The sequence below is a fragment of the Ceratotherium simum genome, chromosome 28, assembly GCF_057802395.1.
Source record: "Ceratotherium simum simum isolate JZ-2026a chromosome 28, ASM5780239v1, whole genome shotgun sequence".
Taxonomy (NCBI): Eukaryota; Metazoa; Chordata; class Mammalia; order Perissodactyla; family Rhinocerotidae; genus Ceratotherium; species Ceratotherium simum.
This window is the reverse complement of record NC_141927.1, coordinates 15983980-15996064: the sequence shown is the minus strand read 5'-3', so window position 1 is coordinate 15996064 and position 12085 is coordinate 15983980. Positions and strand designations below refer to the sequence as shown.

The following is a 12085-nucleotide window of genomic DNA, read 5'->3' as shown; positions in this document are numbered from 1 at the left end:
TATTTTATTTGCACACATTATCAGAAATTCGGGAGAGTGTCTTTAAAGGAATCTCCGTTTGACCACGCTGGATAAGATCTTAGGGGTCATCTCTTCACGTTCCTTCATTTTTGGAAGTGAGGGGACTTGCTCAAGGTCACACAGTCAGTAAGTGTTTGGACCAAGACTTGAACTAAACCTTCAGACCCCAAGCCCCATTCCATCCCACCAAGTTCACTTGTCACTTCCACATATTTTCCCCTTCTCTTTTGATTTAGTACAGCTTCCAATTGGGCAAGACGACTGAGCCCGTTTCTAATTCCCCAGGATTGCGGGAATTGGCCCAGACAGTCACAGGATTAGAACCAGAGTCAGCTGGTTCTCCCATCCTCATGGAATAAAGAGATGACTCCTTTTTCTTACCAACATTACATCATCTTTTACTCTCTTCCTGATGATCTCCACTTAATTTTGGGGGGACTCAATCATAATTATGCAATATAAATTCTAGTCACTGTTATTGCTTACAAATATTAAAAACAAAAAGCAGAGGTCTCATTGTGATTCAGCTCTAATAAATGGTTCGGGAATTCTTCCCAGTGTCTTTTGTGTGCTGCCAAATAGAATGTCCTTCAGTTCAGGTGCCACGTCAGCAACTGGCACAGAATCGACATTAGAATTAGGTTGATTCAGATGCCAGCTTGTTTGCGAATTATCAGTCACTAAACTAACCTTGTATTTCCTGAACCCCAATTTCCTTTTTTTAACTTTTTTTTTTTTAATTGTGGTAGAATACACCTAAAATAACATTTACCATTTTAGCTAATTTTTTTGGTGAGGAAGATTGTCCCTGAGCTAACATCTGTGCCAGCCTTCCTCCATTTTGTATGTAGGACACCGCCACAGCATAGCTTGATGAGCGGTGTGTAGGTCTGCCCCCGGGATCCAAACCCACAAACCCTGGGCCGCCGAAGCGGAGTGCACAAACTCAACTACTACACCACCAGGCCAGCCCCTACCATTTAAGCCATTTTTAAGTATACATTTCAGTGGCAGTAAGTGCTTTAACATTGCTGTGCAACCATCACTACCATCCATTTCCAGAACTTTTTCATCTTGCAAAACTGCAACTCTGTTCCCTTCAAACACTAACTTCCCATCCCTCCTTCTGCCAGCCCCTGGCAACCTCCATTTTCACCTCTGTCTCTTTGAGGTCTTAGGGACCTCATACAAGTGGAATCATAAGGTATTTGTCCTTTTATCCTTTTATGACTAGCTTCTTTCCCTTAGCATAATGTCCTCAAGGTCCTAACTTCTTTTTGTGCTAAGAACATAGAAGGAATATGAGAGCAAATCTTGGCTACAAGAAACTTATAATCCGTCAAACAGGATAAGCTTGTCATCAGTTATTTATTCATCAAACGTATTTTGAACTCCTACGTGTACCAGTCGCTCTTTGTCCTTAGCCGATCCTCAGTAATGATAACTACTCTTTGTTGCATGTTTCTTGTGCCCTGGGAACTGTGCCCAACGCTTGGAATCAGTTGATTTAATTATCATGAGAATAAGCTTGTCAGCTTGGGTATCATCATTATTCCCTCTTTAAACACTAGGGATCTAAAGCCAATGTGAGTAAAGCAACATGTCCAGGGAGAGACAAGTGGTAGCACAGTTAGAACCCACACGTAGCTGATGCCGAAGGCCTGTTTTTAACCCTTTCACTATAATGCTGCCCTGGATAACTGCCCAGGGCTCTGCCATTCAGAACACAGCCGCATCCCATGATCTCAATGACCCACCAAAGGAGGCAGAGCAGAATGTTTATGCCTTAATTTTACAGTTGAGATAACTGAAGCTTGAAACACTAAGCTACTTTGCTTATATTCACATAGCTATGGCTAAAAATGTGTGACTTTCTTCTATATCATGCTGCTGCAGGCCTTATTACATCCCATGTGGGTTTTTTCTTTTAAGGGGCTGGAGCTTTAGAATAGACTTTTCTGTTTATCTGTTGAGTAAGACTCTCTGAAGTCTTCTTGGGAATTCTGGAAAGACCTCTTCTTGCTGTTCTGCCAGCAGTGGCATTTTGCTTTTGCAAAAGAATCCTAAGAACAGCTGATCCATGCAGAGGGAAATAAAAATTTCATTACCCTTTCCAGGATATTTGCATACATTTGAAAAGAAGGATTTCAGGACCAGGCTGGCAGGCAGTGGGGGGTTTGTTGGAGCCTGGCTTTTTAGTCTTGCCTTTGGTTCTTTCCCTTGTTTTCATTGTCTGAATTCTCCAGAACCTTTTGGAAGGAAGCTTAATGGATGGAGCCAAAATGTTTCATCACTGCTACTTTTCTAGAGCTTACAGACACGTAATTCATCTGTTACTGACCCTGACTAGCTTCAGTCTAATTTTAGTCGGGAATTTTATAGCATGCTGCTAGGAAGGACAGCTTTTTGGTTCTACTCACCCTGCTAACTGTATGTTCCCCAATAGAAGAGAGGCTGTTTGCCTGTTTTTCATGACAGGGTTCCTTTGTTTGGACTGTTCAACTGAATTTCAGCTTCCTCTAACCACTTCATTCCCTTGTTTAGAAAACTGGTACTTGGAGGCTGCTGTTTGCTATTTTTTCCCCTACTGATCGTTGAAATATGATCCCAGTCGGATTACAAAACCACGTTCAGTTTTGCAAATCGGTCTTCTCTATGGTCTAAATATTATGGTGAGCAAGAAAAGAGACAGTTTCTTTGAGTGAAAGTACTTGCATTGGATGTTTTAAGACGTCAATTTCTAGTTGGATTCGTAAAAATTTCACTCTGGGGAGGGATGTCCCCAAGCCCAACCTTGGGAAACTCTAGAGGAGAATCATTTTCTTTTTAAAGGTCTGCCATAAAGTGGCCTCTGGCCTGATGTGTGGCACCAGGATTTTATTCGGTTGTTGATGGTTCAGTAAAAGACAGCCACACTAGTATTTTGGAGAAGGCTGGATGAGAGAATGGAGATTAGCTGGAGAAGAAAGCATAATATCAAGGATTAATTGGTTGTAACCGAGAGAATGGAGATTGCCTACTGACCAGCGACCAGCAGTCAAGACTTTGGGTCTTTATGGAAACCATGGCAGTCTTGCATTTTGTTGGGTGGGGCAAAGGTAAAAGTGCTTTGAGATGAAGAGGACTCTGATTTGAACCTTTTAATCAAAACTTCTAGTGAAAGTAATTGAGGAAATGACTGAAGGAAAGAAATCCTTGCCAATCTTATTAATAAAACTTGTTGAACAAGAGCCTTCCAGAAAATGTACCAGGATGTTAGAGTGCAAGAAGTCTTTAACATATTGTCTTCCTCCCACAATGTTCCTGTGATGGTTTGACAATAAAAACTGAGCTGCAGTGGAGTGTGGACCTAAGACGAGCATCCTTCTAGAACTATAGCTCTGGAGGAAGCAACTTTGTGATCATCCAATCCAAACCTCCCCTTCCTTCTGACCCCAGTTGCTTTCAGGGACACTGAGACCAGAAAGATGAAACAAACTACTCATGTACCTGTTATTACTCTGTAAACACTTAGAACTTATTCAGATCATGCATGTTAGAGAAGCAACTTCAAATTTTTTTGTTCCATTGTACTCAAAGTAAAGAAAAAACCAAATCCAAACTAATCAAAAAGGGGAAATGAAATAACAACTTATGTTGATATTTCAGCAGTAACTTGGATCTGGAAGCGGCAGCTGCAGTGAACTCATTTGTCATATAAGAGGGATCTTGAAAATGGCAATGGTGAAGTAGAACCAAGGAAACAGAGGAAAATGGGCATGACTACATCCAGCAAGCACTTTGAGCCAATGATTCAGGAGTGGCCGGGAGAACCACTGTTATTCTAGAAGGATCTTGGGTCCTCAGGCTGGAGCTTCAAGCATCTCCTGCTCCTAGGCTGAAGGCGCTCAAGGCCAGGCTTTAAACAGTAAAAATTAGAAATCTCAGTGTGCTAATATGGACAGTCTTCATAACTACTTTTAGAAGTAGTTCATCTTAATTTAGAAACGATGCTCTCAACTAACATTTGTGTCAGCTGAAAACATCAGTTCAGAACATGTGTGTCTTTTCTTGTCTCAAACAGTTTCCCCGAAGTTGAAAACTGGGTACTTAAGGGCAGTTAACATTCTGATCCTGTTCATGCCCTGTGCAAGGTCTTACCAAGGAGTCGTACCCAGGGTGGCCTTCCAAATTCTTCGGCACTGGACTTGGACTGTGGTGGAATCCTAGAACCTTGGCATTAACTGTTCATTTTCCCATATTTCCAGCCCCCCTGGTGGCATCTGTTTGCTTGTTTTTAGTTGAAGGGGAAAGGAACGGAAAATGATGGTATTTATGAAGAGTAATTAGGAGCGGAGGGGCCTAGACATATATGAAAGGAAGAGAAACCTTGGCTTCGGAGCACAAAGAAAGCTAAGCATAAAAATGGAAAGGGGATCTTGAAATTGCGTCAGAGACCCAGCAGCGGGAGTGCTTCGGGAAGCAGATGCTGTGTTCAGGGCACAGCCTGGAATGAGAAGTGCTGTTTTGTTTTCTCTGCTCTCTGCTGACTCAGTCCACAACTTTGGCAGGTTTCTCAACATCTCTGTTCCTCATTTTTCTTGGGAGTGGCCATCCCGATTCCTGCTTGCTCGGGATACTGAGCTAGCCTGAGGGTTATGTGAGGAGGGGAGTTTTCCTTTTCTGCTGTTTGTAATTTGTGTTTGTGTGGAAACGTTTCTCGTGTCTGGCTTGGTCAGCTTGTCTGGGTAGCTAGGGTCGCTGTCAGCCGAGGCTGAAGCCTTCTCTGGGTGTCTGTTGCACCCAGTCAGGAATGCTTTGGGGATGCCTACTCCGTCTGAAGAGAAGGGAAGCCCATCCTCTACATGCTCGTGGTCAGCCCTCGGCTGTCACTCGTGCCTGGGTGAGGTTACTGGAGGGCAGTGGCCAAGAAACGTGCGGAAAGGCCCCAGGGTGGGCCCAGTGTGGTCAACGTTCTCCCCTTCTTTGTTTGGGGAACGAACCCGTGGCTCAGTTTTTCCATTTGTTCTTTAGCCTTTAATTTGTAAAAAGCCTGGTCTGTGGCTAGTGATCTGAGTGGTCAAAAAGGTTTACTGTGGGCTGGGAGCCATCTGGTCCCAGCAGTGCCACCAGCAAGATGTGAGACTGGGGGCCAGTCCCTCAACAGGTTTGGGATGGAAGTGGGTAGAAGGCCACATGAGCTCTTCTGCATGATGGGGGGATGATGGGAGCTGCTTTCCGACTCAGGATCCTTGTGAGAGCTAAACAAGACCGGCGTGCAGAGACGCTGGCCTAGCACTGGTACTCAGCCCTCCGTGGATGTTCACTATTACGGTTCCTCTTTCAGCCTTGTCTGTAAAATGAATGCCCGAGACTCAGAAATCTCTAAGGGTCTGTGTATTTTGGAAGTTCTACCCTCCGTGCTTTCATTTCTCAGTGCTGTGAACACTGAAGAACATAACACCGTCAATTTTTTACTCAAAAAAATCAAAATGTTTTTACTTCAAAAAAATCAAGGGCTGACTCTGTGGCATAGTGGTTAAGTTCAGTGTGCTACGCTTCGGTGGCCCGGGTTCACGGGTTCAGATCCCAGGCATGGACCTACACCACTTGTCAGCCATGCTGAAGTGGCGATCCACATACAAAATAGAGGAAGATTGGCATGGATGTTAGCTCAGGGTGAATCTTCCTCAAGCAAAAAGAGGAAGATTGGCAACAGATGTTAGCTCAGGGCAAATCTTCCTCACCAAAAAAAAAAAAAAAATCAAAATTTTTTTACTTCAAAAGATCTAATTTTTTTTACTTCAAAATATAAATTTTTTTTACTTAAAAAAAATCTTGCTTTATATGGATAGGTGATATGTAACCACTAGCTATTGACTCTGACTCTGTTAATCTAGCAGGTTGTGCAAATCCCATGTTGAACAAGGCTGCTGAGCTCAGGACAGAGGTGCACCAACATTTACTGAGTGTGAGCTGTGTGCCAGGCCCTGCTCAGCCTTTTCCCACACACCCTTGGACTCAGTCATCAATAATCCTCTTTGGAAGGTGTTCATACTCCCCTTTTACAGATGAGGAAACTGCAGCTCAGGGCATGGAGTTAAGTACCTTGCTCACGTTTCACAGCCGGCAGTCTGAATCAGGATGGTTGCCGGATTAGTTATCTATTGCTGCTTAACAGTATAACCATAAACTTTGTGGCTTAAAACAACACACATTTGTTATCCCACTGTTTCTGAGGGTCAGGAGTGCAGGCATGGCTTAGCTGGGTCCTCTGCACAGGGTATGCCCTGGACAGATCTGCAGTCAAGGTGTGGTCCAGGGCTGCTGTCTCATCTGTGGATCGAATGGGGAGGATCTGCTTCCAAGCTCACGTGGTTTGGGGCGGAATGTAGTTCCTTGCAGGTTGTCAAACGGAGGGCCTCAGTTTCCTGCTGGCTGTTGGGTGGAAGCAGCCCTTAGTTCTTTGTCATGCAAGCTTTCCCAACATGGCTGCTTGCTTCCTCAAAGCCAGCAAGAGAGAACGTCTCCTCATAAGACAGGTTTCAGTCTTACATAATGTAACCACGTACGTCCTGTCACCTTCCCTGTGTTCTGTTGGTTCAGAGCAAGTCACAGGTCCCACCCACCCTCTGGAGGAGGGAATCTCACAAGAAATAAACACCAGGAGTTGAGGATTATGGGAGCCATCCTTGAATCTGTCCACCCGCAGTAACCCAGGTGGAAGATGCGACTTTATGAATCCAAGATATCTAAGTGCTAAAGGGATATGAGGTGAAGGAGGAGCTGAGTAGACTGGGGGTGACCTAGGAAGACTCTTAATTGGGACTTAAATGAACTAATGGTCATGGATTGGAAAAGAGGACCAGTGTGGGGCATTGTGGATAGAGCAGCATGACGAAGGGGCCTGATGTGGAGGCAGGAGTGAGCCCAGGGCATGGAGAGCAGAAAGCAGATTGGCTTGGGGGGACCCACACCATCCTGGGATGTAGTGGCCGTGAGTAAACATAGCCTGGCCCTTGGGAAGTGAGCTCCTTCTCAACCCTGAATCCTTTCTCTGAAGGGCCCAAATGAGAGCAACCAAATGCCCTTTAGCATCTCCCAAGTACAAGATTTGACCTTATAGAGGGGACGGAATTATGAGTTTAGTTACCCATTTCTCTCTTCTGAGAAAAGAAGTGCTGATATGTTTTTTAAACACTGCCTGAGCCTCAAAACAGTTTGAGTGGCAGAAATGATGGCCTTGTGTTTTTCTCTCTATGAACAGAAAGCGAAACTACCGATAGTGTGCCCAGCGATGAAGAGAGCACCGAGGTAAGCGTGGCTGCCAGCCCCAACGGGCGCGGGTGGTGGCCGGGGGACAACCCCACCAGCTCTGTGGTCTCCTTGCTGCCAGTTACCTTTCTTTTCTTTTGATCACCAGTTTTACTTTTGGATTTGTGTGTGTGTGTGTGTGTGTAGTAAAATATACATAATATAAAATTTACCATACTTTTGGATTTTAAATTTTAAAATGAAGTTTTGGGAACTGAATGGGAGGAAAGGGAGCAAGATGTCACCATAGAAAGAGAGGCTGTGACAGCAGGAAAAGGAAATTGAAGAGAGGGCAGGAAATGTTGATATTCTTAACCACTATAAACATCCTAATTCCCTAGCAGAAATAGAATGTTCAAGTGGCCCAAAGCGATGACCAGAAGCAAGTGTCAGAAAGTGCAAAGTAACAATGTCTCCACATGTACCTGGGGCCCCTTCCCTCTGTGCTCCGAGCCCAGAGGCCAGGCGTGTGTTCGGTCTTGATTCTGAGTGACCTGCTTCCGATTTCTCTCCTCTCGGCTGGGCTCACACAATGGCAGGAAAGGGCCGTAATGGTGATGGACAGCATTCCTGCTGACCGCCTGCCAGCTTTGTGTCTGTGTTTGAGAGAGAGGGGGAGACGGAGAGGCTGACTGACTAATGGTTGTTTGACTTAGTGATTTCCCAGTGTACTAAATACATTCAAGTATAGTCCAGGCATTCTGAAAAGACAGTGGATGTAGATGCTTACATTCTGACCCTGTTTCTTCAAGGTCAGAATTCCAGCTCCTTCTCTGAATGAAGCCGCCCTTGAGGCCACCTATTGGCCGTTATTGAGTTTCTCACCTCCCTCCCTCTGAAAATGCAGACTGACTCTAAGATCGGATTGGGCCGTCAGTGAGGAACCAAGTCACCGTGACAAACCAGCCCTCATGGCCTGAAACCTACCTAATGATCAGGCTGGGCAGCCAGAGTGGAGGGGAACTAGAAACCAAGTTGCTGCCTTGCTTTCCTGCCTTCTTAGAAGAGTCTTGGCTACATTTCTGGGAGGTAGCAAATGGGAATTGATAAAAAGGGAAGAGAAACCATCGCTTGGGGTATGGATTTCAGTTGAGGGATGTGGAGTTACCAAGCTTCTCTTCAATCCACGACTCTTAAGAAATTCAGTCAAAACACCAACATGTGGGAACCGTGGTGCATTTTTTAAAAGCCATCCAATAGAAGGCAAAGAGAATATGTGTCTTAATTATTTTCTTTGACAGGGACGACCACACTGGAGGAAGAGGAACATTGAAGGCAAACAGTACCTCAGCAACATGGGGACGCGAAGCACCTACCTGCTGCCCAGCATGGCGACCTTCGTTACTTCCAACAAGCCTGATCTCCAGGTCACCATCAAAGAGGAGAGCTGTCCAGTGCCTTACAACAGCTCCTGGCCCCCTTTCCCGGACCTGCCCCACACTCCCTCCGTGACCCCAGCGCCCAGCAGCAGTCGGCCGGACCGGGAGACTCGGGCCAGTGTCATCAAGAAGACGTCAGATATCACCCAGGCCCGAGTCAAGAGCTGTTAAGCCTTTGACTTCCCCCGGTGGTTGTTGGGCGTTCTCGGCTTTGTTTTGTTGTCTGTTTGTATTTTATTTTTCTCTCTGACATCTATTTTAGACAAATCTAAGGGAAAAAGCCTTGACAATAGAACATTGATTGCTGTGTCCAACTCCAGTACAAGGAGCTTCTTTTTAACTCAGGACTCCAGCCCATTGGTAGACGTGTATCTCTAGAGCCTGCTGGATCTCCCAGGGCTGCTCCCTCAAGTTCAAGGACGTCATAGGACCAACACCCACACGGGCGGTGAGGTGCTGCGTTGCCTGCGGTCAAGGCCAGCATGGTGGAGTGGATGTCTCAGAATGGATGAGAAAATGTGAACTAGCTGGAATTTTTTATTCTTGTGAATATGTACATAGGGCAGTACTAGCGACGTTGCAGTCTGCTTCTGCACCTTATCTTAAAGCACTTACAGATAGACCTTCTCTCACCTTGCTCTATTTCACAGCACAGCACATTGAGCATCCCCCTTTCGTGCCCTTCATCCTGCCTCCTGTCCCATCCCACCCAGTTCCTTTCCTCCTCTTCCTCCCCTCAAAGGCTGTATTCCACATCCCTGAGGAGGAGAAGAAGAAAATGAACTTCTCCCCTGGTGTCCCATTGTAAGACTGCTTTAAAGAAAAAAAAAAAGGAAAAAGAAAATCTTTCTAATCTGCTACGCTTGAATGCCACGCGGTACAAAGGAAAACTATCATGGAGATATTATGCAAATTCCCAGATTTGAAGATGAAAACACTCTAATTCTAACCAGAGCAAGCTTTTTTATTTTTTATACAGGGGAATATTTTATTCAAGGTAAAATTCTAAAGAAAATATAATTGTTTTTTATCTTTTCTACAGCAAATTTATAATTTTAAGATTCCTTTTCTTGTTTATCAGCAGTTGTTATTACACCCTTGTGGCACATTTTTTTTTTTTTAATTTTGTAAAAGTGAAAAAGCTTTTATGAGCTCATGTAGCAATCAAATTATCCTGTGGATTGATAATAAATGAATATGATATATAGTTAAATTTTTAATGGGCGTCATGCCTGGCTTTGTCTGTGTCTACTTTAGAACACAATCGTGAGACAGGACTGACAAAATAATTTCTTTTTGGGGACCAAAACTTTTTCCCTTTTCTACCACAAGAAACCCTGGAGAGTTCCTACTGTGAGGATACGAATGGCTTCCTCTACTAAGTGTTCACCCTGAGCCAGACTCGCTGCTGAATGTCTTACATGAGTTACCTTCTTCCCGCATCCGTGTGTGCACAGCATAGGGATCTATCGCCATTAAACATGGAGGAAACAGAGACTTAAAATGAAAAGACTTTATGCAAGGTCACATAGGTAGTAAGAGTCAAGGGCACAAGTTAAGCCCAAGTCTGGTGTGACTATGAGGGGAATCTTTTTACCCACTTCACTATTCTATTTCTCTACTCTGAGCAAATGCCACCCATCTCTGTGCTTCTCCTGTTGTCATCCATAGGCTATGTGTGTGACTAAAATTTTGTGTTTATGTCACATACCAGGCCCGTGGATAAGACATTTTCAATGACAGGAAACATTTGTTGGGTTTCTACTCTATGACAGTCTTCTTTCTAGGACCTGGGGCCTTAGACACAGAACCTGCCCTCAGAACTTAGGGCATGTCTTCTCAAGTGAGAAATGTGAATTCAAGAACCCCAGACTCCATCGCCCATTTGGTATTTCAAGGTATTGTCCTGATCTTGAGGAAGGCCACTGCACTAACCTCTCCAGCTTCCCTGATGTCTTTAAAATCAGAATAGTAAGACTCAGCTGCCTACCTACTACCTCTGGGGGGTTGTGGAGCAGATGGCTAAGTTAATATTTGAAAAGGTTCCTTCAATGAAAGGACAAAGGGCTATTTTTATGCCTTTCTTCATGTGTGGCTGCAGGTATACTTAGTGGTCATAAAATTATCCAGCCCTGAACAAAAATTAACCGAAGCATTTTCCTGGTTGATGTGTTGTAGTTGAAATGCTGCATGTTGATGGTTGACTGCTTCTGTGAGGACCTCTTTGTTGACCATGTTTTTACCTCAATTTCTCAGGAAAACCTCACTTTCTCAGTGAAAAGAGCTGTCACAAGGAGGAAAGAGATGCTCCTGGCTTCCTTAGCACTATGCTCTTCGGTTAAGACTGTTAAAAAGAAAACCACAGGCCCAAAATGGCGTCACTCTTGCTAAAGCCTGTGCTTCCAAACCTGGATTTGATACTTGACCTAATTGCAGTTTCAACCCCTCCCAGAAATGTAATCTTAATCGACCAGTCTGGAATTTTCTGGTCTAGTACCAGTCAGGTAATCTGTCACATGGGCCCTCTCCATCCCCCAGAAGAAGAAGAGGCAATCTGCATGATAAAGCCCTCTGCTGGTGCCTTCCCCCAAGAGGAGATGGCCTGGCCTAAAAATAATCCTTTCTTTTCTTTCCCTAATAGCTCCCTTGCCCCACTCTTCTTCCTATAAAAACCTTCCATTTTGTATCACCCCTCGGAACACCCTTCTACTTGCTAGAGGAGATGCCACCCAATTCGTGAAAGCCAATTAGATCTTCAAATTTACTCGGTTGAATTTTGTTTTTCAACATCACCTACTCTTCTCCCAGGTCCCAAATAAATGAGCCCAGTTCTTTGTGAATTATATCTAAATATTTTTATTTAATGTTTTGTTTTGGGGGGCAAATTTATGCTCAGAGACTGAGTTTGTCTTTGCCAATATTTTATTTAACACAGGTTCACTGTGGGATTTATAATAGTTTCACAAGCCAATAGCACACAGGATAATGTCTCTTAATAAGCCAATAAAGAAATAACATACTCCAGAGCAATGACAGATTAGTCACACTCTTGTTCCAGGCAAGGGGAGATAAAAGGAATAAAGTCCAAATTTAATCGAGGTGTCCCTTTTCATACGAGTAGGCAAGGGCTAACCCAACCAAGAGCTGACCTCCAGCTGCCAGCATAAAGTAAGTCCCTTGTTTCTAGAGCACGTTGCCAGGGAATGATGGCACTGGTGTTGGAGGGTAGGCTGATCTCTTTCAAGGGGGCCAGTGTGCGGTTTGTCACCACTCCCAATAAGAGAGTTGTCCTTATGGTAGGAGCTAATGCCCCCAGGTCGTCAGAGAGTTTATTTAGGCCAACAAAGTGTCGTCTTGCCCAGAATGAAACTCAAACAATTCTTACACACTCT

At 44.4% G+C, this 12085-nt stretch overlaps 1 protein-coding gene across 5 annotated transcripts in view; it reads left to right on the top strand.

The window, feature by feature from the left end:
* Window positions 1–9913, top strand: part of IRF2 (interferon regulatory factor 2) — an 81638-nt gene extending 71725 nt beyond the window's left edge. For all 5 annotated transcript variants that reach the window (XM_004428735.3, XM_014786243.2, XM_087418341.1 and 2 more), the window contains exons 8-9: window positions 7268–7314; window positions 8556–9913. In XM_004428735.3, coding sequence (XP_004428792.1) covers window positions 7268–7314; window positions 8556–8864 — 356 coding nt within the window. In that variant the 3' untranslated portion in view covers window positions 8865–9913. The remainder of the gene's footprint in view (window positions 1–7267; window positions 7315–8555) is intronic.
* Window positions 9914–12085: the final 2172 nt, after the last annotated feature.